Source organism: Aspergillus aculeatinus (genome assembly GCF_003184765.1).
Source record: "Aspergillus aculeatinus CBS 121060 unplaced genomic scaffold BO66scaffold_45, whole genome shotgun sequence".
NCBI lineage: Eukaryota > Fungi > Ascomycota > Eurotiomycetes > Eurotiales > Aspergillaceae > Aspergillus > Aspergillus aculeatinus.
Window position 1 is genome coordinate 238136 of NW_020291514.1, and position 27538 is coordinate 265673.

Here is a 27538-nt window from a genome sequence, read left to right on the forward strand (position 1 = left end):
TGGCTAGTGCTAGTGATTGTTTTGGCTGAGCCTTTGAGGCGTACCCACAGATCTACCTTATGCATTAACTTTTGCTGGCGACCAACACCATCAGTCCTCCCCAGGCAGCAGCAGCCTGCACCCATGCATCAAGCACAAGCTACTTTTCTTCAATTGACAACAACAAACAGAGCAAACAGAACAATGGTGGATGTCCCTGTCACATGCCCCAGAGCCGTTGCGCTGTGCGCACGAGCCACATAGCCATGTGACGTCACCGGTCGCGGCCCTCATCTCCCATCCTCAATGACATTGATATCAGGACGATCTGCACTCACGCGGCTTCCAGAACCTGGACCCTGTCATACGGTTGGATGGAGCATTGACAGCGCCGGCTTGGGCTCATCTGCGCCAGATCCACAGACGTCATGGCATGCGTCAGCCGTGGTTTGCCAACTATAAAACTTCTTACTCGCCTTACAAGTTCGAGTTCAGAACACTAGCTCTTTACAGCTTCATCCTCAAGCGCAAGCACACAACCCCTACTTTGCTGTCCCTATCTCACCACATACAAACCACCCCACATATTCCCAAAATGGACTCCGTCAACAACGCCCTCGGCCGCCCCAGCCAGCCCCGCCGGCACACCGAAGAACAACAACGCCACATCTACAACAACCTGCCGGAGGAAGAGCGCAAGAAGCAGACCTACGCCGAGTGGGTGCAGGAGGTCTACAACGACCAGTACGAGAAGTGGATGCCCTGGCTGGAGGACCAGTACCTCAAGTGGTTCGGCAAGGGGGATAACAAGGCCTCGTATGTAACGAAAGGTAAGTCCTCCATCCCTCTCTATTACAATCACGCCGGTCGAAACACAATTAACCTTGCCCATCATGGCAGACAACCTAAACAAGACCAAGGTCACGGGCGTCAAGCAGGTCGATCAGATCCAGGACGACGTGCACAACCTCGTGGGCAACCAGCTGGGCGAGAACGGGCTGCTGTCGCCGGTGGGCAACGCCGTCTCGAAGGAAGGCATCAATCGCGCCGAGCGGAAGGGGAAGGATGAGAATGGGTCGTATGGCGGTCCGCTGGGAGGTGTCACGGACCCCGTCGTCGAGGGCTCCAAGAGTGCCGGCCAGGGACTGTACTCGGGCGTCCAGTCGGCGGGCTCTTCGCTGGCCGCTGGCACCAAGAGTGCTGCGGGTGCTATCCCCGGTGTGCAGCGGTAGAGTGTGGACTTCGTTGGTTTAACACCATTGTTGTATCTTATGAGTTATGAGTTATGAATATGCGACTTCGTTATTTGCTTGTTCTTTCCGGCCAATAAACTGTATTCTGCGAATGTGTCTTCGTGTAACCCACCTCGAAATTATGCAGGGTGCATCTCGAGGGGTCCAACAATGATGGCCTTCCATTCTTAATATCAATAGAAAATCTCTACAACATCTCGCACAGCTACGACGCCTGCTACATGATAGCTTGCAATACATGATATGCAATTCGTTGCGCGTTCATACCCAAAATGTGGTATACAACCATAACCCACAATCTATATCCATCCTCAACGAAACCAAAACAGCCCCCATGATCAGACCCCATCCCGCAGAACTCCTCCCTCCAAGAATCAGCTTCATCGAAAATCTCAAACAAAAATATAACCACTCTGAGTATTCGCATACACAAACTCCGGACGATCATGAAAATAAAGCAGCAAACCCATCAGCGCCCGCAGCGCCTCCCTCCGTTCCCCGGGATCCCGCAGATTGTACGCTTTCGTCCGCTCCACCCTGACCTTCCCGGAGAAGTGCGGAAACCTTCCGAGCCGCTGCGCTTCGTGGACCGGCATGGTGGCCTTGACAAACCGGAGGTCCCAGCCCTGCTGGCTCAGGACGTACGCGGTCTGGTCGTCCAGGCCCCCGGTTTCGAGCTTCGTGTTCATCCAGGCTTGGAGGAGGAGCGGGGGGATCTCGTAGCGGGCGATGCCTTCTCGGCCGCGCTTGTTGTTACACTGGGAGGATTTTTAATAAGATTACTGCTTGGTTGATGGGGGATTTAATGGTTGGGAGGGAAGGAGGGGAGGAGGTGGAAAAAGCTTACTACGCAAATCGCGAGAGGCGGCGTCTCGAGTCCTTCGTTGACGTATTTCCATCGTGTGATGTAGTAGGCGAAATAGGCGCCTTCCTTGGCACGGGCATGCTCGCGCGACAGAGGGAAGTAGCAGTCGCCTAGGAAGGTGCTGTAGTTTGTGGTTTCTTGAGTCAGCTTTTTGTTGATGGATAAGGGGCGCTTGATACAGCACTACCCTCGGGATAGGGGGGGGGGACCGGGTGGAACGTACACGTCTCCATTTCGATCGGATGGGAAATCTTCGAGGAGTTTCAGCATAAACCAGAATATGTCCGCGTCGGTTTGATCGCGGTACAGGTCATTGCGGACCGCCTTGAAGAAATCGGACAGCTTGATCTTTCCAGGGGATCGCTCCGGGTCCTCTACAGGTGGGATCTGCCATTGGGCTGAGCGGCGTCGGAATTCTGGGCAGAACGAGATATGGGTTAGTTTTGTTATTGGCATATTGGCATATGAACGTCGAGTGCCGTTGTGATTTCGTGGGTGTAGGACTGCGTACCAAGATCATCATCCGATGGCAAGAACTTCGCATCAACTATGGCCTCGAAGGGAACCTCTTCTTGGACATCGACCTCGGCGTTGACAACGATTGGACCCTCCTTGCACGGGAGGGTCTGGTAGATCAATTGCTCGACAGCGAAGTTGGTGCCACAATTTTGACTGCCTGCGTCTGCTTCACTCTCAATTTGCGACTTGCGCTGGTAGGATTGCGGGGCCTCTGGGGCACTGCTGCCACTGATAAAACCCAACGCCGCTTGTTTGGAGACCAGACGTAGTCGAACCCCCACCTTGAAGCTGTAACGTTGTGGCTTGGGCTTTGATTTGGAGACTTTTGCTGGCTTGCGTTCTTCTAAAACTTGGAAGATCTCACGGCTCACTGGGCCTTTCGAGCGGAGCTGATACCTGCGGCGACTTGCTGCCCCTGTCTGGGATTGGGTTTGGCGTTGTGCTGGCATCGGTGGCCACTTGACTCTAGAGAACTAATACAGCTTGGTTTGCGAACAATGATTGAGACGGACAATTGTTATGATGAATAGTGACCAATGTATCTACCTACAGGAAAAAGAGCAGCAGCCAGATGGCGGCTTCGTATGATTTAAAAGGGCGGACATTTTCTCTATAGACGTTGAGAACAAAGACCATTGAGGACAAGTAGACAATCGAATTCTTTCACACTTTCCATCCGTTTGGCTGTCTCGAAGGGCTTTGTTGCTCATGGGGAAGTATGAACAAAGGCTGCCAATTGGGTATTCGACGCCACTTGGAGAACGGACAATGGGGTTTAGAAGTACCTTGTCAGGGCTTGCGTGTTTTGTCAAAGAAAGGTCTGCAAAGGGATCTAGCGCAAGTTTCATGGCAACAGGTTGTAGGATGTGTGACTATCTAACAATTCTGGTAGGTGAATCGAAAGTAGAAGCAAGGCCGTTCTTACCACGAAGGAAGTGGTTCCTGCATGTTGAATATGCATTAGAGATGAGAATCCTCCCCAAGCATTGGGACGGAATAGATCTCCACTCGTCACCCTTAACAATGAGGTATACATACTGGAAGCGGCGCGTGAATTAGACCAACTCCCCTTCGGTCTTAGAAAGAGAGTTTCCTTAGCAGAGAAAGCATATGAAGGTATATTTGTGTCCTGGTGACTTAATGCTCGAGTCAATGTGATGAGATCGGTTCAAACGTCATCGAATCCAGACTTTCCGCTTATACTTTACCAGAAACAAGTCTCACGGCTCATTCCAGCCTCCCAGCCTCTGAATTGACTTCGAAGTATCCCCACGATAAGAGTGTTCACTATGCTTGACGCAGTTGTGATGCAGCATGAGTGTCGTTGTATGAGGTCTGCTGCTGAATGCAAGAGTAGGAGTGGCGAACTGCTGAGCACGCACATATAAGTGAAGTAGATCTTGACATGTTTCGATCAGGAGCAATCCCTCAATATTGATACACCATCTCCTTTAGCAATCAAGTATATCACTTATCTTACTGGAAAGTAACCAGGTCGTGGTTGAAGACCTGAAACTAAGGTCTAACCTTTTCTAGGTCCATTCTCGAACACACCATGCCGTCCTCCAAAACCGACACAGGCATCCGACTCCCTCAGAACGATGACCAGACTCGACGTCTGAGAAGCACCACTCAAGATCAGAAAGCTGCCTCTCGACTGCAGGACGCCTCTCTCTCAGGAAGCACAAGGGCTGCAGCTGCTGATCCGACTTCAAGCTGGACACCGGAAGAGATGTTCGAGTCTACTGTCAATCAATACAGCGATCCAATCCCCGATCGATACTCGTTCACCGACGGGGCTAGAATGGAGAGAGGAGCTTATGGTAACGATGAAGCGGATGCATTTGAGGCTGCGAACGACGAATTTGATTAAGTCTTCATGTTGTGATCATGGTTTGGCTGAAATGTGCGCGCTTTCATGGGTACCTCTGCACTGGCTAGACTATCCAACGGCCCATAAATTAGTTTCATTTATCAGTATCGACAATATCGAAAATCGTGACACTTGTATCCATAGATACCTAGTAGTTGTTTTCTATAGTGGGGGAACTAAAAAAGTCCACTGGACATGGCTGGCAGATCGATTCCGTTGTACGGATTGCCGAGTCGCTTTCCGCGGAATTGGCCTGTCCTATCGGCATGTGACTTTCCCGCTTATCGACAAGCTTCTCCGCATCCGCCATTTACTCCGACATCTTTCTTCCCCTTCCCTTCTTCTTTCCTCCTTTCTTACCATTCAATCTTTTCATATTTCACCATCATAACTCACAATGTCTTCTATCCGCTCTACAAGTCGTGGTCTTCGCCTTTTGGCTGCCAATTCGCGCTCTCGCAGCGTAGCTCTGTTGTCACAACCCCTCATTGCTTCTCCCCGCCTTCTCCGCTCCGCCGCCGTCTCTCCGACTTCTACTGCTCGCCCTCGTCTTGCAATTGCTCCGTTGCGCGCAAACGGCGGCTTGCGCTATGCATCCTCTTCAAGCTCCACCGGCTCGCTGAAGAAAACGCAACTGTACGATATCCATGTTGCAAACGGCGCAAAGATGGTGCCTTTTGCGGGGTTCTCGATGCCCCTCCAATACTCCGACCTGAGCCATGTTGAGAGCCACCACTGGACCCGCGAAAAGGCCAGTTTGTTTGACGTTAGCCACATGTAAGCTCCAGTGCCCGACCATCTACCTTTAGTTTATTCTTGCTAACACAGACATGCAGGGTTCAGCACCACTTGAGCGGCCCCGGCGCCCTGGAACTTCTCATGAAAATCACGCCCTCCTCCCTCGACAAGCTCAAGCCCAACACATCGACCCTCTCTTGCCTCCTCGAAGATGGCACAGGCGGCATCCTTGATGACACTGTGATCACCCGCTTGTCTTCTGATACCTTCTACTTTGTTACCAACGCTGGCCGCCGCGCTGAAGATCTTGCCTTCCTCCAAGCTGAGATTGACATCTACCGGTCTACTCACGGCCCTGAGTCTATCAACTGGGAAATTCTCGATGACCGTGCTCTCGTTGCCCTGCAGGGTCCTCTGGCTGCTTCTGTCCTTCAGCCTCTGGTCAAGGACTTCGACCTCAGCAACCTCTACTTCGGCAACTGCCGGTCGATCACTTTGACATTTCCCGATGGAAGCTCGAGTGCGGAGCCCCTTCTGGTCTCTCGCACTGGCTACACGGGTGAGGACGGTTTTGAGATTAGCATCCCCACTGCTAAGGATCCTTCCCTTCCCCGCCGTGTGACAGAGCTCCTTTTGTCGAATCCTGAGCAGGTGCGCCTTGCCGGTCTCGCCGCTCGTGACTCTCTCCGCCTCGAGGCAGGCATGTGTCTGTACGGCAGCGACATTTCTACTTCGCAGACGCCTCCCTCTGCATCCCTGACCTGGCTTGTGGGCAAGGAGCGTCGCGATCCCGCCACCGCCAAATTCAACGGCGCTGCTACGATCCTTCCTCAAGTCGCTTCCCCTGCCAAGACTCTTTCCCAGCGCCGGGTGGGATTCACCGTCGAGAAGGGATCCCCTGCTCGCGAAGGCGCTATCATTGTGGATCTCAACGACGAGTCCCGTGCGCAGATCGGAGTGATCACCTCCGGCCTGCCGAGTCCGTCGCTCGGAGGTGTGAACATCGCGATGGGATACATCAAGAATGGCTTGCACAAGAAGGGAACCGAGGTGGGAGTGTTGGTCCGGAATAAGGTCAGAAAGGCCACGGTCACCGGGATGCCGTGGGTTGAGAGCAAGTTCTACCGGCCCAAAGCTTAGATTGGAAACTGTTTTCGAGGACTCGTTACATGGATAGACATTAGGTGTTTTCAGCGTCTGTTTTTGCTTCATCTGGGTACGATGTTTTAGATTCCCCAGTCTCTTGTTTTGCGATGATGGTATGACGTCAAGTCCAGTTTGCACTGTACTGTACATACAAAGTTTATGTTTTGGCCCTCTGCATGTTTTAGCTTCAACCAGTGGATATTCGAGGCTCACCGCTTGGTGATTTCAACTTCTGCCTCAAACAATTAAGAATTAATCGCATAGAAAAGCTTTTTTATAAAGGTGTAGCGTCATCCAGGAGAAATAGCGTCTGTCTGTACCCCAACGCGATAAGACTGTTGATGCCTTGGGTATCAGGCGCCCCACAGCATGTTTGGGACATTTGCATCATAGTCACGTGCAGATAGCAGATAGCCTTCTGTTTACATCCTTACGTGCCGTGGTCACCAATCGCTCTATCCCCATCCTATACCTTTAATTGTTTTAAACCAGGTATACAATCGCCAATATCCCAATCTCTGCCTCGAATGACCTCGCGAGCGACAACTCAACAAAGAATGGGCATCGACAGCACCGCCGAAGACGTAAGCTCCGATCTCAATCCCCTCTACCCTCTCCGCGCGGAGCCTACCCAATTGCCCCAGAAACGCAAACCGAAGACTTGCTTCCCCCCCTTTTCAACATGAACACAAACCACTAACCCCGCCGCAAAAACAGTATGATCTAAGTCTACATACCCTCTCCCTCGAGAGAGAATATGACCAGACCGTGAGCACCGCGGCGCAGCTCCTCGACCAGGAGGCCCGCCGCGTCCACCGGGTGGACCAGCTGCTGCTGCAGTTCGAGAATGAGAACCTGCAGCTGCAACTCGACCAGGCGCGCCAGGAGATCGGGCGGGTGCGCTCCACCGAGCTGGAGATCCTGGGGAGGTTGAATCAGGTCGCGCTGGAGCGGGACCGCATCCAGCAGACGGTGTATGTGCTGGGGCACGAGAAGGAGAATCTTGCTGTAAGTTTGACGCTCTTCCTCTTTTCCTTGCTGCTTTTCGTTTATTGAGTCGGGGTCTTGGGGAGCGGATGGAGGAGAGGGGCTTTTTTTCTCCTTGCTGTTGTGTTTGTTTGGTGCATCGTTGGATTTCTGTTCGTGCCAAGGCATTTGCTAAAATTTCCGACCAGCGAGAGCTAGAATCCATGTCCGACACATCCGTCGAGGTGAAAACCTTGATGACGGAGAAGATGCGGCTGGCCAAGGAGTTGGCCGGGGTGCAGACCGAGGTGCAGCGGTTGCAGTCGGTGGAGAGCTCGTCGCAGACCCTCCTGGCGGAGAAGCAGACGCTCTCACGGCAGCTGAGTTCGCTGGAGGTGGAGCTTGAGAATGAGAGGCGCGCGCACGAGCGGACGCGTTCTGCTCGCGGGGGGTCTGAGCAGCAGCAGCAACAGCAGCAGCAGCAACAACAACAGCAACAATTACAACAACAGCTACAAAAACAGCAGCAACAACAACAAGCAGCCACTGCAAAGTGGAATGCAGAGAAAGCCGCGCTGGAAGACAAGATCGAGACGCTTACGAAAAAGCTCCTCGCGACCAAGGATCAGCTCCGCAAGGCCCAAATCAATAACAGCAACAGCAGTAGCTCCATCCAGCAGCAACCTCTCCAGGCCGGGACGAGTATCGTCCCCGTCAAATGGTCGAGGGAGCAGTCCTCGACCGACCGATATGCGGCCGCCGCGCGGATCAACCCGGAATTGACGATCGCGACGCCCGGCGCGGTCCGCGCCAAGAACGCGGAGAGGGAGAAGCGCGCCGCGGCCGTCGCAGCCCTGCCCGGCGAGAAATCCGCCTTCTCGATCACCCCGTTCCTGAACCGGACCACCGGTGCTCCGTCGGCTGAAGCAGATTCCAACGAGAATCATGCCGACAACGCCAACAACGACAGCGACCAGGAGTCCTCCTCGCTCGAGGACAGTATCATCCGTGAACCGGATGTCCCCGCCCCTACTACTACTGCTGCTGCTGCTGCAGCAGCAGCAGCACAAAGACCCCGCCAACTATCCCTGGGCTTGGGCAAGGCACGGCCGGAAAAGACCACCGCTGCCAATACCACAACTACAGCGACAGCTGGCAATTCGCGAAGACCGAGACAGGCGTCGAGGCGGCTGGATCCGATCGACGACGACGACGACGATGACATCTTTGGCGCGGGAAATGTCTCGATGCTGGCCAAGCCGCAGGTCCGCAAGCGCAAGCTGGGCGGGCAGCAGAAGAAGCTGATCATCGATGAGGAGGACGATGATATGGACTTTGATTTCCGGAAGGCGGGCACGGCGCGCGGCCGGGGGTTCGGCGGTGTTCCGGCCTTTTCGCCGTTGAAGCGCGATAGGAGGTGAAATTCCCTTTTGGGTTCTGGAGTTCGCAGGGATGTCTATATATCTTTCCTTCTACGGGTATCAGGCGGGCTTAATGCGCTAATCTAATCTGGAAATTGGATGACTTGAACGTGGTCAGTCATGGTGCCCTGGCGATGTGGCCGCCGCCGTGTGGATTTACTGAGGATGTCAGCTCGGTCTAGTACGCCAAGTAGCTCGGTAGACTACGATTCCATGCAGGGTCCGACTAGTAAGTATATTCGTGGATTTATGCCATTTGATTAAGTAGCACTTATACACATATGCAAGATGATTCGGCTTGTAGCAGCCATTCATAAGTTGCCCGTAGATCATCCAATGTTGACCACAAACCAACGAGGGGGTGCTCCAAAACAAAGGATCTGTTACACCAAAGGCTTATGTCGTGAGTACATACTCATTAGTGCACGGCACTCTGGTCACGGTAGAAGTCACAGGCATGGGGATGCTGCAGACAATACTTGGGCACGAGCGGGCTCGCCTGCACGCCGTTGGCGACGAGGTACTCGCGGAAGTTCAGGATGCGCTGGGTCATCAGCGTGGTGCGCTTCTGGCCCTGCTCGTCGCGGTTGCCGGACCAGACGAGCTCGGCCAGGGCCGCGGCGCGGGGCCAGAAGCGGCTGGAGACGGTCACGTCGTCGACCTGCTCGGACCACAGCGGCGCGACCGCGCCGATGACGTGCGCGGCCTGGGCGTCGGTCAGGTTCGTGGTGAAGTCGTAGTCGTAGATGCGCTGCCAGGTCTTGTAGGGCCCGCACCAGCTGCCGCCGTTGCCGCCGTAGTTGAAGTTCGGGGTGCTGGGGTCCGGGTTGCTCATGACGTTGTAGCGGGGGTCGTTGGTGATGAAGCCGCCGAAGCCGCAGTCCAGGTACATGAAGTCCGACGACGAGACGATGACATCGTAGCCCTGCGTTGTCAGCTTGCTGATGTAGTCCAGCCCGTTGTTCCACGACTGCATGACGATGTCGGTGGGGACGTCGTGCGCGTGCTCGGTCGAGAGCACGATGTCCTCCCACATGACCAGTCGGCGCGAGGCGCTGTAGTTGCGGAAGATCGGGACCGCGTTGTCGATCCAGTGCTGCGCCAGGTCGTTGTAGGTCCGCGAGGGGTCCTCTTGGAACCACTCCGTCACGTACGTGCTGAAGTTGAAGCAGTTGGCTTGGATCTCATCCGCGCCGACGTGGAACCAGTTGTCAGGGAAGATATCCGAGAGTTCGTTGTACACGTCCCGCACCACATCGTATGTGCCGGGGTAGATGATGTCCAGCTGGCCCGGGTTCGGCTCGACTGCCGTGTGCAGAGCCCAGTCATCGTTCGACCACCACGAGTTGATACAGGTTACCATCTCTGGATCCGCGTTCTTCCATCCCGACGAGGAGTGACTGGGCATGTCAACTTCGGGGATCACCCGGATGGCACGAGCACGGGCATACGCAACCACACTGCGCATATCTGCATGAGTGAAGATCTCGCGCGGCGAGTACGCATCCTGGATCATCTCGGGGTGGGAGTCGATCTGCACGGGCCAGGACTGGGTGTCATCGAGGTGCCAATGCAGGACGTTCAGCTTCGAAAGTGCCATTCCGTCCAACTGCTCGTAGATCTTGCCGACGGAGATGAAGTTCCGTCCCGTGTCAATCATGATGCCACGGTACGGATAGAGGGGTGCGTCTTGGATTGAGACACACTGTTCGATGATCAGGCCACCCGAGCCGTCCGAGATGATCAGCTGCTGAAGGGTGGTGAACGCATGAAGCGCTCCCCAGACCGTCGCGGCCCTGATATCAATCGTGCTGCTCCCCTCAGTCAATTCAAGAGTGTAGGACTCGTCGACACCATGTTGAAGGTCCGCAGTGATGTCTTTCACTTCCACGTCGACATATTGCACCGAGGGCGCTGAGACGCGCTTAATTCTCTGAGCGGCCTTGGGAGATGCAGTTGGGAAGGGCTGGAAGCTTGAGATGGGGGCTTCGGTGGCGGCAGGTACCCACTGCAGGTCCACTATGGTGTTCCAGGCGCGATTCCAGGCATTGGCGAGGATGTTGTCGTCGGTGTCGTTAGGGGCGCGTAAAGTCACAAAACCAGCCAAGTGCTTGGGTCCAGACGATCCCCAAGTGATGTTACGCGGGGCAGGCAAGGGGTTCACTGAGACAGCGGAGGCCGTAGCCAGTACTAGAAATACTGGCCAAAGGCGACAAACCAACATTGTAGACGGATATCCGATTCAAGATAGACGGGAAGTGGGAGATTGAAGGGTGGCACGGAAGCAAGAGAAGAAAGAAATAAAGAAAGGTAGATCAGAGAAGAAAAAGGCCAGGTGATGGATGGCCAAGGCACCTCCAGGACAGGGGGTGCAGAAGAGGGGGCGGATCAGCATTCCAAGGTGTTTGCTGCTGCATGTTTAGCTTAGATTCACTTGCGCGAAGTATGATAGAGTAGTTGGCGTGAATGCGGGTGAATCGGTGCTAGACTAGTAGCTGGCAGGGTGGTACTACTACCAAACACTAGTCGACAGAAGATGAAAGGGTAGTATTTGAGTGGAGACGTGAGACTATCTACAGCCTACGAGTAGAGGAAAATTGATAGGAGATAAAGTGCGGAGTAACTTTAGGAGGGAGTAAGTTAGTCAGTAGTACATACAGTAAAACTTACAACAAACATCGCAAACAAACAAACCAAGCAATTCTCAAGCCTCAGGCCGCTAGTGTATGCCTTACGGGTCTGTTTCCCGATCGGTTTCATTTTCGCTTAGCCACTTAATGCCAGACCACACTACTCATACATACCTAGTACTTACGTCTGTACCTTAGTACTGTGGACTCCAGTCAGAAGTCAGAACGTACCATGGTAGGTGGTGCAATCAACTGTTCTGAGTGGGCCGCTATAGCAGCTGTCATATTACCAGTGACGGCGCCCACTACGTCATTTACCGGCAACCCGGTTTAAAAATGATGATGATTTCATACTTCCCCTCTATCCACTGTGTTGTTTATTTACTGCTGCTCGCCTTCTCGAAAGAAAAGAAGATACAGTGCTGCTACTACAGACTCCCTATTCTTTTTACCCATCCTCCATACAAGGCCTGTGCGCTTGACTCTCGTGCACTACTGCCAGTGCCGACCTAACAATGTCCCTCAACACGGCGACCGGCGTGGCGACTAGCGGCCTACAGGGCCGACCCCCTAAGTTGACCGGGGACGTCAAGTCTACGGTTCAACAGGGCCACAAGACGGTCAACAAGACTGCCCAGAATACCACCGATTCGGTGCTGCCCGGCCAGTTTCCTGGAGACGAAGACGGAGTCAAGTCCGCCCAGCGCGATCAGAACAATGACGGCCCGATTCTTTCTCCTATGCGCGACTGGTATCGTCGCTGGGTACCCCGAATGTTCGACAAGATGGAGTCATACCTCATGGGCTGGCTCTCCTGGCTCTTGCCGGGACCACGACAAGCCCGGCTGTACGACGCCGCATCCAAGCGGCCGGCTAGTACAACCTTCCTCATCTGCCAGCTGCTTTGTTGCGGAGTCCCGTTGCTCGTCTTCCTGGCCGGTGTCTTTTTGTTCGCTGCCGTGGCAATTATTCTCTGGTGTGTTCTGTCGCTGCTCATCCTCGGTCCGGTCCTCTTGGTGGCTAGCATGATGGGTGTCTCGCTGTGGGGCTGGGGCTGGTTCTTCTACAGTGTCATCAAGTGGGTCGATCAGACCTATCTGGGTGGTATGCTTTCTCGGTTCTGGATGTCGCGAAGCTCGTCCGATGACGACGACGACGAAAACTCGGGCAAGGAGGAAGGGAAAGAGAAGGGTGGTGAGAAAAAGGAAGGATGAGCAGAGCCAAATGACGACCAAGATTGTGGAAGGGGTGCGGATATGGAGGAGTGGTCATTGTGGAGTCAGAACGGTCTAGGGAAATTGAGCCATCGATGTATAGCCCGGTCGCTGTTCATTGAATTCTTGTAATTATTTTCTGACAAATTCACACTTATTCTCTCATAGATCATTAGGAGACAAATGATTCCCTCAGCTTTGACCAAGTCGCTGTCAGAAGACCCTTCTCAGGCAGCTGATAGCTGCAAAATTCATTCCACTCCCACATCTTATGCGCCTGAAGACTGCTGGTCATCTCTTTCCACTCCTCGGGCTGGGGATAAGGAGACTTGTCAAAGACCAGACGCATGGCCCATCTTGAGGCATCTCCACCTTGTCTGTCACCCGCTCCATCATGCTGCGTAAGGAATGATCCTCGTTCCAATCGTACGGTGAAAAGCTTGGGCTCAAAAGCCTCGTCGGTGAGTAGAGCTTCGTTGATGCGGCGGCCAGGTGGAACATAAGTTTCTGGAGTCTGTCGCTTGGAGAGTCGGATTTCAATCTCGAGTTCGCTAAGAAGGCCATCGGCGGTGGTCGCAGCAACCTGCTCGAGAGAAGCTGGGCGCAGAGATCTCCAATGCAACTCCGCCATAATCCACACCTGTGTTTCGTAACGACAGATCAACTGGTCCCGAGTTAGCTTTCATGATCTCGCGGACATGAAAAAAAGGGGTAAAGCCTTACGTGGCCAGCTCCGTTTGGATGAAACCTAATCTCATTGCTCTGCATGGGATCCCAGAACCAGGATTGTCCGGTGAGAATTGACAGGACGGATTCACTTGATTCGCTCATATTGTCTCGACGAATACCACCGAGTTTCAACTCTGGTAAAACAGAGGGTCTCAGGAAGAAACGGGGAGGAAGCGGTTTGATATATGATGATGCCTTTTGACGTGGGGGCCTTTTACTGTGGCTGTTCAAACTGCCATGCTGGTAAGGCTGACAGACACCAGACCCTGAGACGCTAACCTATTTGGCATGTTTGGGGCTGAAACTGACACAGCCCCCTAGTCTCGACATCCAAATGAAGCTGTGCTGTCAGTTTCCGACTTTTGTGCAGTGTAGATGTACGTCCCAGGATGTTGTTAACATAGGGGAATAAGCTTAAGTAATCTGGGACCAGATGAGGCTTTTGCTCAGATGTATCTGATCGCGGCCGGGCCGGCAATGCAGTCTGATTCAACTAGGATGGCAGAGATGATAGGCCAAGCCGATCAGCCGCCCTAAGTTCTGAGTCTCTCATTACTATTCACTCTAACATTCCTATCTACGTGCATTATCTTTGGTCTTCTGCTTTATCATGGCTATCATGGGCATAAAGGACGGCGTTATCGGGCCGGGCTCTCCGCACGCCCCGCCGTCATCGGCCCGACACGTGACCCTGGGCCAATGAGACTCTCTGTGGAGTAAATACAGCCGACTGACGACATCCGAAGCTTATCAACAATTCCCCAAAGCGGGATTGTTATTTGAACCCCACGATTGCCCCTCGTTGACTTCCCCTCAACCATTCTACACTTCTCTTAATTACTCTTTGCCAACCCTATTGTCTTGTCTCGCAGTGATATCCGGCAAGATGACCGGGTCTGAAGACAAGATTACCATTTCCATCGACCGTGGCGGTACCTTCACCGACGTACACGCCGTCGTGCCCGGTCGCCCCGACATCATCCTCAAGCTACTATCCGTTGACCCCGGCCACTACCAAGATGCACCCACCGAGGGTATTCGCCAGATCTTGGAGCTCGTCACAGGCGAGCCACATCCACGAGGGGAGCCTCTCAAACTAGACCGCATCAAAAGTCTTCGCATGGGGACGACAGTGGCTACCAATGCACTGCTGGAGCGCAAGGGCGCTCGGTCAGTCCTTCTCACCACCAAGGGCTTCCGCGATCTGCTCCGGATCGGTGATCAATCCCGTCCCAACATCTTCGATCTGTCCATGGCGAGACCTGGCGTCCTGCCGGAGAGAGTCGTGGAAATTAACGAGCGGGTGGTCCCCTGCCACCCGCTTGCAGACAAAGACTGCTTCTCTGAAGCTCGAGTCGTCGAAGGCACAACTGGGGAACAGTTTCGGGTGGTACAGGAACTTGATATCGACGAAGTGCGGCGGGTCCTGCAGGAGTTGAAAGACCAAGGTTACCAGTCATTATCGGTCGCGTTGGTCCATTCATTCGCGTACCCTGAGCATGAGCGCCAGATTGGTGAGGTGGCTGAGAGCATGGGCTTCTCCGTGACCTTATCTTCGAAACTACAGCCAATGATCAAGGTTGTCCCTAGAGGCATGTCTGCCGCGGCGGATGCCTATCTCACCCCTGTCATCAAGACCTACATCGACTCTATCTCGGACAGCTTCGAGGGCGGTCTTGAGAAGCAACACGAATGTCGCTTCGAATTCATGCAGTCAGATGGTGGCCTGGTAGATTTCCGCAGGTTCAGCGGGCTGAAAGCGATTCTATCCGGTCCGGCTGCTGGCGTGGTCGGATTCGCGGCAACCAGCTGGGATCCGAAGGAGAAGACCCCAGTCATCGGATTTGACATGGGTGGCACATCGACAGATGTATCCCGCTACGATGGACATCTTGAGCATGTGTTTGGATCCAAGGTTGCTGGTGTTCTTATCCAATCTCCGCAATTGGACATCAACACTGTGGCCGCTGGTGGTGGTTCCATCCTCTCGTGGCGGAATGGTCTCTTCTATGTCGGACCCGAGTCAGCATCAGCCCACCCTGGCCCTGCTTGCTATCGCAAAGGAGGGCCGTTGACAGTCACCGACGCAAATTTGTTCCTTGGTCGGCTGTTGCCAGATTACTTCCCTCACATCTTTGGAGAAAATGAGGATCAGCCACTCGACCTCGAGGTCACCACGAAGCTTTTTAAAGAACTCACAGAGAAGATCAACTCCGAGCGGAAGGAGAAGGGCCAAACAGAGTTCACTGCAGAAGAGGTCGCATTGGGATTCCTAAAGGTCGCAGATGAATCAATGGCGCGCCCAATCCGCAACCTTACCGAAGCCCGTGGCTTTGAAACTGCTTCCCATCATCTTGCATGCTTCGGTGGTGCAGGAGGGCAGCATGCCTGTACGGTTGCTGCCTCATTGGGAATCTCTCGCATCATTATTCACAAGTTCTCCTCTGTCCTATCTGCGTACGGTCTGGCACTGGCCGAGGTCGTCAAGGAGTCGCAAGAGCCCCTCTCCACCGAATACTCGACTTCCCGCTCCACTCTCGACAAACGCTTCGATGATTTGATTCAAGCGGCCGTGAAGGATATGGAGAGTCAAGGATTCTCAGCTGATCAAGTTCGACACGAACTTTATCTCAACTTGCGCTATGAAGGCTCAGACACAAGTCTCATGATCTTGAAGCCTGAAGACGACTCCGACTTCCTGGAGGAGTTCAGTGCCAGACATCGCCGAGAGTTTGGCTTCAACTCCGATCGGCCAGTCTTGGTGGACGATGTCCGCGTTCGTACGATTGCTTGCTCCAAAGTGCGTGAGGAAGTAAGCCCTCTGGTACAGCTCCGCGAAGCCACAATCAAGGATGTTAGCGGTGACCCAGACACTATCTCGAAAGCCTATTTCGATGGCAAATCCGAGCGAATCGATACTCCGGTGTACCAGCTGAACAAACTAGACAAGAACACTCGAGTACACGGTCCAGCAATCATCATTGATGAGACGCAAACAGTTGTGGTTGCGCCTAATGCCGAGGCCAAGATTCTGGATACTTGCATTGTGATAGATCTCCAGGAGCTACCAAAGAGCAGTGAAGATGAAGCTACATCTTCCTCTGGTATTGATCCTATCCGCCTCACTATCTTTGGTCATCGCTTCATGTCCATCGCCGAGCAGATGGGCCGAACCTTGCAGAAGACGTCCGTGTCGACTAACATCAAGGAGCGCCTGGACTTCTCTTGTGCCCTCTTCTCTCCCGATGGCGGCCTGGTAGCCAACGCGCCCCATGTGCCTGTTCACCTTGGCTCCATGCAGTTTGCTGTACGCTACCAACACCAGAAGTGGCTGGGCAAGCTTCAGGACGGCGACGTCTTGGTAGCCAACCACCCTAGCTGCGGTGGAACTCATCTGCCTGATATTACTGTACGTGATTCTTTGAACATATTTTAGTGGACAGGACTGACCTTCAACTAGGTAATTACTCCTGTATTTGACAGGCCCGGTGGTAGCGAGATCATGTTCTATGTCGCCTCTCGCGGTCATCATGCCGACATTGGTGGTATTCTCCCGGGGTCCATGCCGCCCAAGTCGACCGAATTGTGGCAGGAAGGTGCTGCCATCGAAGGTGACAAGATTGTCAGCAACGGTGTGTTTGATGAGAAGCGGATGATCGAGCTTCTGGTTCACAAACCCGCGCAATACCCCGGTTGCTCTGGAGCTCGTTGCATCTCGGACAACCTGTCGGATCTGAAAGCACAGATCGCCGCCAATACCCGTGGTATCTCCTTGATTCAGGCTCTTTTTGCAGAGTATGGAGTTGAGACGGTTCAGAAGTACATGTATGCCATTCAGGCTACGGCCGAGACTGCGGTACGCAATCTGCTGAAGGACCTCCACAAGAAGTTTGGTGGTCAGCCATTGGAGGCAGTTGACTACATGGACGACGGGACCCCGATCAAGCTGAAGGTCACTATCAACGGAACCGATGGGTCCGCGGTGTTCGACTTTGAGGGCACTGGTCCGGAAGTCTACGGAGGGTGGAACGCGCCGATTGCCATCACCCACTCGGCCATCATCTACTGTCTTCGATGCATGATCAACGCGGACATGCCTCTGAACCAAGGCTGCCTGGCCCCCATCGACATCCGGGTACCCTCGCCCAGTATCCTCTCGCCCACGAAAGCGGCAGCCGTGGTCGGAGGCAACGTGGTCACCTCCCAGCGTGTCACCGACGTGGTGCTGAAAGCGTTCCGGGCGTGTGCGGCGTCCCAGGGCTGCTGCAACAACCTGACCTTTGGCACGAACTCCAAGAAGGACCCGGACACGGGCGAGACCATCCCGGGCTTCGGGTACTACGAGACCATCGCCGGCGGCAGCGGCGCGGGGCCGACCTGGAACGGCGAGTCCGGCATCCACGTGCATATGACCAACACGCGCATCACAGACCCCGAGATCCTGGAAAAGCGGTACCCGACGCTGTTGCGCCAGTTCACTCTCCGCGACGGGTCCGGCGGCCAGGGCAAGCACCCCGGTGGCGATGGGGTCGTCAGAGAGGTCGAGTTCCTGTCCCCGATGGAGGTCTCTATCCTCTCGGAGAGACGGGTCTACCGTCCCTATGGTCTCGAGGGAGGCGACGATGCTCAGCCTGGAATGAACCTGTGGGTGACCACGGACCCGGATACCGGGGTGGAGAGGAAGGTCAACATCGGAGGGAAGAATACCGTCTCTATGAAGACGCATGACCGCATTGTGATCATGACGGCCGGTGGCGGTGGTTGGGGTGCTGTATCTGCTTGATTTGATGGAGAGTGGGTGAGATGGACAGCGTTGAATGGTTTATTCAGAGGATTGATGTTTTTGGTATAATGATGTATATGTCTAGCGAGGCGTTTTAGATCGATACAGTCGGTATGAATTGTATATGTGCAAGATAACTATTGTCCAGATCAAGCGTCAACCGATAGAGCTCAATAACAGTGCGGGCTGAACAAGTACGCGAGCTTTCAGTTTTCAGTAAGACGGAGACACGGGTATCGTACGGGACCGCTTCAGAAATGATACTGTCTGGTATTGTCGTAAGCTCGTAAGTAATACAGCACAGCTCGGCAGACCGTACAATACAGGCAATACAGGACCCCGCCGTCCCAGACCCACACTACTTACTGTAAGGTACGATAAAATGAAGCGGCGGCATCCGTAGTTATCCCGCAGAATTGAATAATCCATCGCATGATGCCGGATCCAGCACAGCCATTGAGAAATATCAAGTAAATCATAACTTTACAATTCCATCACATTATATACACCCAACCACCTAAGAATCCCCGGAAAGGGTTACAACTTGGCATCCCACGCCATGCGATCCGAGCTTTCAAGAGGCCGCTCGCGCCCGTCCCACCACAGCGGACACAGCTGGAACCACTTCTCGCGGCTGCAGAAGACATGGACGGAGCGCTTGTGGCCGAGGTCGACGTATTTCTGGACGGTCAGGCCCTGGGCGTTCTCGTAGGAGAGCACGGTGCCGCCGGAGGCCTTGGGCTCGCCGACGACGCACTGGGTGCGCGGCTCGTCCAGGAAGATGTAGTGGATGACGCTGGACCACCAGGCGTTGACGCGGAAGGCGCCGCGGATCTTGTTGTCGCCGACCAGCGAGTGGCGGCCGCGGTCGTAGTCGCCCGCGTCGTAGTGGGCGCCGTAATGGTCCTCCTTTTGCGGGATAAAAAGAAACGATTAGCACACTGACGAGACAAAGACCCGGGGAAAGGATTTAGGAAAGGTACCTTGGCCCAATACACCTCGAAATAGGCGAACGGCTTCTCGTCGAACCGCCCAAACAGACACAGCACGTGCTTGTCCTCGTGCAGCTTCCGGAGGTAGTTGCGGTGGTGCTCGAGGGAGCCGGTCTCGTTCCAGCCCTTGGCGACGCGGGGGTCGTTCTGCCACGTGTGGAACAGCTGCAGGTGCTCCTCGTTGCGCCAGTCGACCGCCATCAGCGAGAAGTGCTGGTCCAGGTGTGGGATGTAGCGGCTGTACACGAGGGCGCCCGGGGTGGGCTTGACGGGGCGGATCGGGTGGCGCGCGTACACGCGCTCCTCGGGGAACTTCATCGAGAACTCGTAGTTCTGCGCCAGCGGCGGGTACTGGCTGCCGGGGCGGCGGAGCTGGCCGTGGGTGCCCTGGTCGACGGCCCAGATGGGCCGCGGGCCCAGCGGCGAGCCGGCGCCCTGCCAGAAGGCGGACCGGAGGAGCACGACGGTCGGCAGCGGGGAGGGCTGGTTCTCGGTGCCGAAGGGCTCGCGCGGCGAGGGGAAGGCCACCGCCAGCCCCGTCCGGATGCACTCTTCGCGCACGATCGCGTGGCCGGAGCCCTCCAGGTCCAGCCGCACCGTCTCTTGCTCCGGGTGCGTGAGGAAGGTCGCGTGGATGAGGTTCCAGATCTGCGCCAGCGTCGGCGGCGACGCGCTCGTCCAGCTGATGGTCGTGCCGGGGCTGCGTTGGCTGCGCGCCCACGGGCTGTTGTTGTTCAGCGGGATCGCTTTGGCGGATTCATTGTAGCTGAGGTCGGTGTATTGGAGGGTGTCGTGGTGGAAGGGTTCGGGGAGGGGCTGTCCGGCGGCTTGGCTGTCGTGGAGGCGGAGTTGCAGGACGCGCGGGGAAGTGGTTTCGGAGACAACGTGGATTTTGTAGGTGGTGAGATATGGGTGGGGGAGTTTGACCCAGGGTAACGATTTGGTGGAGGACATGATGGGATGTGTTTTAGGGAGTAGAGGAGGAGTGTGTAGAGGAGGAGAAGTGATCGAGAGCGGGAGAGGGGAGGGGAGAGGAAAGGATGGAGGGAGAAAGAAAGGAAGAAGAGGATGCAGGGAGGAGAGCTACAAATAATAACTTAAGTTAATCAATCAAATCAATCAATCGATCAATCAATCAGCCCGAGGTTCACGAAGGCCAAGTCAAGAGTGGAGCTTCTGCATTTTCGTATCGAACGTACCCATCTTTACCATTCCATAACTTACACACCGAACCGAACTTACTTCTTTCCGTACGGCTCCAGTCTTATCTTATAACATCATTTCATCTCACAACTCCCCCCTTCTCCTGAGGCCACTTTCCATTGCTACAACTACAACCCCCCTCCCCTCAATTCCCCTCCTCGAATTTCTTCAGATTAATCTATCCAACCATCCTACAATCGATCACATCACCAACCATGTCCCAGAACCACCCGACAGTCCAAGGCTGCCTCATCAGCTTCCCCACCCCGCAAATCCTCCTCCTGACGCTCAACCGCCCTGAAAAGCGCAACTCCATCACTCTCGCCACGAGCCAAGAGATCCAACAACTCTGGTCCTGGTTCGACGTCCACCCGACCCTGCGCGTGGCCATCATCACCGGCGCAGGGGGTTCATTCTGCGCCGGAGCCGACCTGAAGGGTTAGTCACTTAGCCACCACCACCACCACCACCCCTCACTAACAACCGGAATCTCCAACCAACAGAATGGAACGACCTGAACGCCCGGGGCATCGAGAACAAAATGACCGCCCCCGGCCTAGCCGGGCTACCGCGCCGCCGCGGCGTGAAACCCATCATCGCCGCCGTCAACGGCTTCTGCCTGGGCGGCGGGTTCGAGATGATCACCAACTGCGACATCGTGGTGGCCAGCCGCACCGCGACGTTCGGGCTGCCCGAGGTGCAGCGCGGGATCGCGGCGGTCGCGGGCTCGCTGCCGCGGCTGGTGCGCGTCGTCGGCCGCCAGCGCGCCGCCCAGATCGCGCTCACGGGCCGGCCGTTCTCGGCCGCCCAGATGGAGCGCTGGGGGTTGGTCAATGAGGTCGTCGACTCGCCGGAGGGGCTGGTGGACCGCGCGGTGGAGATCGCGACCGCCATCGCCAGCAATAGTCCCGATAGTATTCGGGTCACGCTGGAAGGGTTACATCTCGGCTGGGAGGAGGCTCATGTCGAGGTGGGCAGTGAGCGGTTGGTCGAGGAGTGGTATGGGAAGTTGATGGCCGGGGAGAATTTTCATGAAGGCGTGCGGGCGTTTGCGGAGAAGCGGGCGCCGCAGTGGAGGGCGTCGAAGTTGTGAAGTGGAGGATTTGGTGATGATGATGATGAGAATTTTGAATGCGGGGGGATTTGTCGGGCTGATTGATACCACTACGTATGAAGAATGCATTGTTTGTTTACTTGGTACGGACTGACGTACGTCCGGTTCTGGTTACGTCCGGGATTCCGGGTGTTGTACGGAGTGCTGTACAGTCGGAGGAGAACAAGAGGGGGACACATCCTGCCGCTGTTTCCACCGGAGACCCAAACTCTTGTTCTACTCCACACAAGGTCCTCTCAGTCGGGTGTGCAGGACTGTGGCAGTTTGGGGAGGAGACGAGACTGTCAGCAAATTTTGCTGGTTAGCGACCCCGAAAAAACGCAGCAGTGGACTCCCTCCCGAGTGAGTGGTGTATTGTACACCTCTTGGCAATACTGGCAAATCAATTCAACCGAGGCACTTCGCTCGACCGGCATTTTTCGGCGTGGGGCTGGGTTGCGTTTCCAAGTCCCGAAAGAAGTCTAGTGAGAATGGAGTTTTTCGCCCAGATAATCTAATCAGATCCTTCATTGGAGGGGGACCCACCCCGCTAGACCTGTATCTGATCCGCTTTGTCTAATCTGATCTTCTAGCTGTATTTGTGTTTTGTCACATTCTGCTTGTACACCAGTACAGTACCAGGCTTGCAGATCTGTATTACAGACGAATACACGGTAACGCACTTTCGCCGTACCAGTACAGAATTAGAGTATCGATCATGTCATGAAATTTCTCTATCCCATCTCGAAGGTATTGCAGTTAATATAGAGACCAGTCGGGCACGGTAAACCTTTAACCAGCCATCGGACTTCTTCAAGACATCTCAACACCGCTAACCTTTTTTTCTTGATAGTCTGGTACCAAGTCTCTGCAGTATGTATCTTGCTGCATGACTCCCTCTCTGAAAGGGTATGAAGACTCTTCCAGGGCCCTAGCAGTCGGTCTCAAGCACTGATTCTCCCACTCAAATTTGAGCACCCAATTAGGTCCCCTATTCCAAACCATAAGTTGTCTTACTTCCCTTGTCTTAAAGTTCTCTCGAGAGCCGCTGCGTCTAGGGCACTGGCGACGTATATTTTGGAAAGAAGGACTCGTCAGTTCCAACGGCAAAGCTTTTTTTCCCCCATGCTGCGAAACCAGCTCGTTTGTCAGAAGCAGAGGAAGTCTAATCCATGACGCTTCTGTAGACTGCGAGTTATTCCATCGATGGATTATACAAGTCTACATCGTGGTGCTGAATCCTTTCTCGGCTGGAGGTGGTAGTTGTCTTGGTATTCCTTCCTGGCAGGTTCACATGCAGCTTATGCTAGCTTACCCCGGCACCACTTGTGGAGTCGATAGCTCGGTTCGGAATTATTCTTCGAGCGGTGAATTCTATGCATACAGCACGGTGATTTATCGCAGGTGGACTTTCTGATCAGGCCTTTCCCGCTCTGATGGCGGTGGCTGTAGAAGGCAATCTTCTTGTTGACTGATATGAGTGCTTGGTGGCCAGGCATGTAGTGAATGCTCCATCATTCTTGATTGAAGGAGTAAGCTACTACTTAGTCAAGGGGCTGTTCCTTCCCCGAGTCGATTCTCCTGTCTCTATTATCGGTAAAATCCCCCACATACCACAGTCGCAAAGTCAGGTCCTTTGAGGATTCTGCTTTGATGCTCTGCCGCACTCGCAAGTACTCTGTGTATGCACTCGAAGGGTCTCTGTCTGGCTCGGTGTCACGAGAGTGATATCGCCGGTGTATGTATGGTGCGAAAGCGGGAAAACTTCTGTTTTCTCTTGCTTCGATAAAGTAGGTGGCCAGCCTGTGAGCCTTCGACCAGCTAGGTTCCAGCCCCGTTAAGGGCGACGTTTCGATCCGATGATGCGAAAGCTCGTGGATGATCCTCGCAGTAGCTTTATGTTTTCCAAAGCCACTGCATTGATTGCAACAGGTTGCCAAAAATTTCGGGACGCTTGATCCTTCTTCCCGGTGATCTTCTGCCTTGAGGCGCAACACCAGATGGTCGATTTCGTCGAGACTGGTGCTCCCGGCTCTGCTCCGAGGTTGGAATCTTTCTCTGGCTGCTTCTAAATGTCGAGATACAGTTGCCGACTTCCATCAAGTTATCTAAACGGTATGACAATTCCCGCGTACTTGAGAAAGATGGCATGGGATCAACAGAAACCCAATATGCAGATAGTTAGCATACAGTGGCATCCAAGGGCTATCTGGCATTTGATGGAAAGCAGTTTGAAAAGTGGTAGGTAAGTGGCTGCAGTTCAAGTAAACCAGGATAAGGCAATCTAAGCCCATCATTTCGCCCCTGTGAATAGCGCGTTTTCCTTCTTGGGTGTGGCAGAGGATGGGCCAGATCGGACAGGACAGTCAATATCGACAGGTGGACGTGCGATTCCAGCTATCAGACTATGCCCTTCCACATAGTGCAGCTTTGCACGTGTCGCAAGGCGAGAATGAGAAGGAGCTTGACAGGGCATATGCAGACTGCTTATGAACCGGATTTTGCAGAGCTCTGAAATAACGCTCGTTCTCAACGCCATTTGTTCTGGGAGTCATCAGTCAGGAGACTAAGAGATGTAAAACTGACTCGCCAACTTACTTATTGTTCTTTGTATACCGCAGTACAACGTGCATAGATTCTGTACGCTCGGCTCTCGAGTTTCCCGACCGTAGGATCTAGTGACATCTTTCCACGTGACGCATTGCATCCCTGTGTATCCAGCAGACCGGACCACTTCGCCACATCTGGAGGAACAGGCGGCTTGAAGGACGACCGCTGCCAGACTAAGCAGGACTCCATCCCAGGTCTGTTTCTTTTTCGGCCTGGTCAGCGCCAGCTCCAGCCATGAGCTAGCAAGGCGATAGGCCACAACACGGATAAGGCGGACTGTATAATGATACACATAGACTCAGTAGGATAGACGCTGTCCAAGGCCAGACCGGTAAACCATGGCAGACTGAGAATATATTGGCTGAGCTATTTTAACTCATCGGGAATCAGATCTTTTCAACACTGGTGTTAAATAGAGCAGTATAGCTGGGCGAGGTGATGGTAGGATCCGTCATTGGTGGTCCATTGAGAGGGAGAAGGACAAGAACATGATTCCCTTATGGAGTCAGTGGCAGCAGTTGTATCAGGCCCCGATTTGAGTTTGACTTGGTGATGTTGATTCATGCTTTCGAATGGACCGACTCTCGGTCCTTGCCCTCTGTATAGGAAAAGGCTGTCTCCTTAGCAGACATACCGGTAGTGTGCCCATAGGGGCGCCTGCCAGGTGTCTTGTCCAAATGTCACGAGAATCAAGTTACAGTCATGGAACAGGACTAGATTGTCCTCTGCCAGAGTGATTTGGCTAGTATTTGACCCAACTGACGGTCCACCTCCTTCCCTAAGGATCATGATTCCCAAAGGGCTCCGATTAGTTGTCCCAAAGGCTGAACAATGCGTGGTGAACATAGTGTCTCGAACCCTATTCAGGATTCCGTGGCTTGGAGGAAGGAAATGCAGGGGCAGGTGGCCTAAAAAGAGGGACAGGTATGTGTTGTAAACAGCAGGCACTTTGAATTGAGCGAAGTAATTCTGATAGCAGGGCATACATAGATGGGGCGGGCCGGCTTCCCGGCGTCTTTGCGGCACTTCTACACGACCGCTGCCTCAATGGCCACGAGGTGCTTCGCAGCATCGTCCCTGTTCCCGTAGCAAAGGGTCCTACTAACATTGACGGCCAAGTCGACTTTATTCTGACGCAATTCAGCCGCTATGGCCGTCTCAAATTTCAGGTGGATGGTCGATGCTCCCTCCTACTCTAAGTAGGAAGGTCACGTATAGTATCTTGTGTCCCAGGGACTGTACTGGTGGCTCGGTGTGCTGACGGTTATAGGGGTCCTCTGTCTTTCGGGCAGGCTCAAGTTGAGCAACAGAGATAACAGGATGAATTTACCATTTCGGGGGTAGATCGAGACGATATGCAAGACGTCCAATCCTCCTCAGCACTCATTCTCCTCAGCACTCAAGTTGGCGGGAAAGGTTTAAAAAGCAGCCTAACAGCATGAGTCAACACAGCAAAAAGCAAGAACCGTAGCTCAGGAGAACTCACGCACTCAGGCTTATATTCCCGGTAAAAGAGTTGCAGTCATTCAAAATAGCGTCCTCCTGGCTGTGAGCTGGATACTAAGAGTGCTATGCAGATCTGAGCAAAATAAGCGAACAGCGTGCGTGCTGCCGGAGTTTGTTGAAGCTTTTGCTCCACCGAGACCATGTTATCTGGCTTCGTAAGATAACTAATCCTTGAGAATGGCCACTGTTCTTTCAACACTTTTGCCTGAGAGCATAACCCTCCGGTCTGTCATACCACCGTGTGTAGTCAGACTTCCCGGAGAGAAGGACTTTCTGCCCCTCCCTATGGTCAATCCAAGGTAGCTGCAAGGGTATTTGGAGTTAATATCTTAGCATTTTGGTTTTTCTTGAAGCGTGTACACCCTGGTGTCATTAGCTTGAAGTCAACATCAATAAGGCCATGTTACTTACAACTAGTCAGCATGTTAGACGATACCTGGGATCCTAGCTTTCTCTTGAAGACGCGACGGAAAGCATTATCTTGCATCAGACGTGCGACATAGCTCTAAGCATTTCGAGATCCGTAAACCAGAGGCATGCCCATACCGAATTCATTTGACTTCTCCCCATAATATCCTTGAGCCGCTGTAAGCGCACAACGCTCTTCATCGATAAGCTCATCGCCTGGTCTCACGATTACGGCCATGGCAAACGGAGGTCTTGAAAATAAAGATGGTTATGTCGGTAGCTAGACAAGCTGACTTTTAGCGCACTGTACTAGAAAAGGATATCAGAGCAGGTGGAATTAAGAAATCCGCCGACATGAGCGTGTCTGGCGTTTTCTGGATCTCATTCTTGGTATTTATAGGGGAGAGATGTCCACGACATCTTCTCGCGTTCAGCCTCAGAGTGCAGACGAAGCTCGGGCGTGGCCCGGTCACCCGCATTCACGATAATCTGCTAAGGTTCTGTCAGACATGCGTGCGCAATAGAAAAGGAAACTTATGGATGGTTGCATACCTGCTGAGCTGCAGACATAGTGGTTGTGGTTGCAATTGTGACTGCGCGCTAGTTTGGTTGAAGCAATACGCGGTTCCCCGGGTGCTTTAGGCGTTCTGAATGATCGTCTGGTTCAGAGCGACATTGAAGTTCGCCTGTATTTAGCTTGACTTGAACTTGTTTCTCATGTTAAGAGAGGTGGAGATTTTCTCCTAGGGGACGAAAATCTCGGGGACGGATCTTGACTGCTGGATTTGAGGTACTCGACTGCTTTGCGGCCAGTATCGCGGCATCTTCTTTAAGTTGAGTCAGGGTTCTGTGGGTCAGACTACCGCAAGAGAGCCTCATGAAGATGTTGTTGGTCCATCTTCATCACTAATAGAGGCTTGATAATGGTCAAGCCGGCTATCTTGGAAAGGTTGAAACCACGATAGTAGGCTCGGTTGCAAAGATATCGGAGATGGATGCTTTGCCTTGGCCTTGTAGGTAGATAATGCATGTAGGTCATATGTTCTGGTTCTTCATGTGCATTAATGCGAAATTATGATTGATGTTCAACCAGGAAAGAGGCTATATTGCTCAATATTGGAAGATGTGGTATGAATGGAACATGAGTTGTGGAGTCTGGACAGAGAGGGAGAGAGAGGAAGAAAGATCATGGAGAGTGGGCGGTTGAGAAGAAGACAGGACTGGCTAACAACGCCGTGAACGGACACCAAGGCATTGAATAGTCAATGAGATAGTCAATGGACAATGGAACTGTGAATACCACATAAAACAGTGAAGGTAAACGGCTTTGGCCGGACCGAGATAAGGTGCTTGAAGCAGTTATTCCCAATGGACTGGCTTATTCACTAGGCGACTCACATGGGCAAACCGCATCCATGGTTACGTTGGAATACACTCGAGGCAGTCCAAAAAGCTTGCTACCTTAGCAGGACATTGTTGGTTGACGAAAATGGCCAGTGCTTGAATCACATTAGAGCTATCAGCATCTTCTTCCGTCCGGTGATGTGCTGCTATCGAGTCAGGGCTGTGGATCAAGCTCTACATGCCTCGGCTGTTCACCCTCGTTCAAG

The 27538-nt window shown here is 53.6% G+C and overlaps 11 protein-coding genes across 11 annotated transcripts; 7 read left to right on the forward strand and 4 right to left on the reverse strand.

Moving 5' to 3' along the window:
- Window positions 1–574: 574 nt before the first annotated feature.
- On the forward strand, window positions 575–1211 carry BO66DRAFT_441518 (uncharacterized protein; the record flags this gene model as incomplete). Its single annotated transcript, XM_025651344.1, has 2 exons — window positions 575–809; window positions 880–1211. The coding sequence occupies 2 exons, from the start codon at window positions 575–577 to the stop codon at window positions 1209–1211; spliced, it is 567 nt and encodes a 188-aa protein (XP_025500902.1).
- Window positions 1212–1536: 325 nt separating this feature from the next.
- On the reverse strand, window positions 1537–3065 carry BO66DRAFT_473753 (uncharacterized protein; the record flags this gene model as incomplete). The annotated part of the gene is made up of 4 exons (XM_025653082.1): window positions 1537–1990; window positions 2080–2218; window positions 2321–2513; window positions 2609–3065. 4 exons carry the CDS (start codon window positions 3063–3065, stop codon window positions 1625–1627), a joined length of 1155 nt encoding a protein of 384 aa, XP_025500903.1. The 3' UTR covers window positions 1537–1624.
- Window positions 3066–4171: 1106 nt separating this feature from the next.
- BO66DRAFT_441520 (uncharacterized protein) lies at window positions 4172–4489 on the forward strand (the record flags this gene model as incomplete). The annotated part of the gene is made up of 1 exon (XM_025651345.1): window positions 4172–4489. The coding sequence occupies one exon, from the start codon at window positions 4172–4174 to the stop codon at window positions 4487–4489; it is 318 nt and encodes a 105-aa protein (XP_025500904.1).
- A 371-nt stretch (window positions 4490–4860) lies between these two features.
- BO66DRAFT_430878 (glycine decarboxylase subunit T) lies at window positions 4861–6623 on the forward strand. Its single transcript, XM_025650550.1, has 2 exons — window positions 4861–5266; window positions 5326–6623. Exons 1-2 carry the CDS (start codon window positions 4887–4889, stop codon window positions 6365–6367), a joined length of 1422 nt encoding a protein of 473 aa, XP_025500905.1. The 5' UTR covers window positions 4861–4886; the 3' UTR covers window positions 6368–6623.
- A 222-nt stretch (window positions 6624–6845) lies between these two features.
- On the forward strand, window positions 6846–9013 carry BO66DRAFT_394127 (uncharacterized protein). The gene is made up of 3 exons (XM_025647915.1): window positions 6846–6957; window positions 7091–7381; window positions 7549–9013. The coding sequence occupies exons 1-3, from the start codon at window positions 6931–6933 to the stop codon at window positions 8758–8760; spliced, it is 1530 nt and encodes a 509-aa protein (XP_025500906.1). The 5' UTR covers window positions 6846–6930; the 3' UTR covers window positions 8761–9013.
- On the reverse strand, window positions 8999–11316 carry BO66DRAFT_394128 (beta-N-acetylhexosaminidase). Its single transcript, XM_025647916.1, has one exon. The coding sequence runs from the start codon at window positions 10982–10984 to the stop codon at window positions 9179–9181; it is 1806 nt and encodes a 601-aa protein (XP_025500907.1). The 5' UTR covers window positions 10985–11316; the 3' UTR covers window positions 8999–9178.
- Window positions 11317–11587: 271 nt separating this feature from the next.
- Window positions 11588–12997, forward strand: BO66DRAFT_394129 (seipin co-factor family protein). The gene has a single exon (XM_025647917.1). It carries the CDS (start codon window positions 11906–11908, stop codon window positions 12602–12604), a length of 699 nt encoding a protein of 232 aa, XP_025500908.1. The 5' UTR covers window positions 11588–11905; the 3' UTR covers window positions 12605–12997.
- BO66DRAFT_441525 (uncharacterized protein) lies at window positions 12777–13435 on the reverse strand (the record flags this gene model as incomplete). Its single annotated transcript, XM_025651346.1, has 2 exons — window positions 12777–13268; window positions 13328–13435. The coding sequence occupies 2 exons, from the start codon at window positions 13433–13435 to the stop codon at window positions 12777–12779; spliced, it is 600 nt and encodes a 199-aa protein (XP_025500909.1).
- A 1459-nt stretch (window positions 13436–14894) lies between these two features.
- On the forward strand, window positions 14895–18249 carry BO66DRAFT_394130 (5-oxoprolinase). Its single transcript, XM_025647918.1, has 2 exons — window positions 14895–16742; window positions 16794–18249. The coding sequence occupies exons 1-2, from the start codon at window positions 14904–14906 to the stop codon at window positions 18114–18116; spliced, it is 3162 nt and encodes a 1053-aa protein (XP_025500910.1). The 5' UTR covers window positions 14895–14903; the 3' UTR covers window positions 18117–18249.
- Window positions 18250–18653: 404 nt separating this feature from the next.
- On the reverse strand, window positions 18654–20122 carry BO66DRAFT_473760 (GNAT family N-acetyltransferase; the record flags this gene model as incomplete). Its single annotated transcript, XM_025653083.1, has 2 exons — window positions 19100–20122; window positions 18654–19025 (listed from the first exon to the last, which is right to left on the reverse strand). Exons 1-2 carry the CDS (start codon window positions 20060–20062, stop codon window positions 18654–18656), a joined length of 1335 nt encoding a protein of 444 aa, XP_025500911.1. The 5' UTR covers window positions 20063–20122.
- Window positions 20123–20447: 325 nt separating this feature from the next.
- On the forward strand, window positions 20448–21404 carry sidH (enoyl-CoA hydratase/isomerase family protein; the record flags this gene model as incomplete). Its single annotated transcript, XM_025645890.1, has 2 exons — window positions 20448–20749; window positions 20815–21404. The coding sequence occupies exons 1-2, from the start codon at window positions 20527–20529 to the stop codon at window positions 21402–21404; spliced, it is 813 nt and encodes a 270-aa protein (XP_025500912.1). The 5' UTR covers window positions 20448–20526.
- Window positions 21405–27538: the final 6134 nt, after the last annotated feature.

Excerpts from the sequence above, each read along its gene's own strand:
- BO66DRAFT_394129 (XM_025647917.1), top strand. The coding sequence starts at position 11,906 with ATGTCCCTCAACACGGCGACCGGCGTGGCGACTAGCGGCCTACAGGGC.
- BO66DRAFT_394130 (XM_025647918.1), top strand. The coding sequence starts at position 14,904 with ATGATCAAGGTTGTCCCTAGAGGCATGTCTGCCGCGGCGGATGCCTAT. Across the intron at positions 16,743-16,793 it reads CTCATCTGCCTGATATTACT|GTAATTACTCCTGTATTTGA; the intron begins GTACGTGATTCT and ends ACCTTCAACTAG.
- BO66DRAFT_394127 (XM_025647915.1), top strand. The coding sequence starts at position 6,931 with ATGGGCATCGACAGCACCGCCGAAGAC. Across the intron at positions 6,958-7,090 it reads TCGACAGCACCGCCGAAGAC|TATGATCTAAGTCTACATAC; the intron begins GTAAGCTCCGAT and ends CCGCAAAAACAG. Across the intron at positions 7,382-7,548 it reads ACGAGAAGGAGAATCTTGCT|CGAGAGCTAGAATCCATGTC; the intron begins GTAAGTTTGACG and ends ATTTCCGACCAG.
- BO66DRAFT_430878 (XM_025650550.1), top strand. The coding sequence starts at position 4,887 with ATGTCTTCTATCCGCTCTACAAGTCGTGGTCTTCGCCTTTTGGCTGCC. Across the intron at positions 5,267-5,325 it reads TTGTTTGACGTTAGCCACAT|GGTTCAGCACCACTTGAGCG; the intron begins GTAAGCTCCAGT and ends ACAGACATGCAG.
- BO66DRAFT_394128 (XM_025647916.1), bottom strand. The coding sequence starts at position 10,984 with ATGTTGGTTTGTCGCCTTTGGCCAGTATTTCTAGTACTGGCTACGGCC.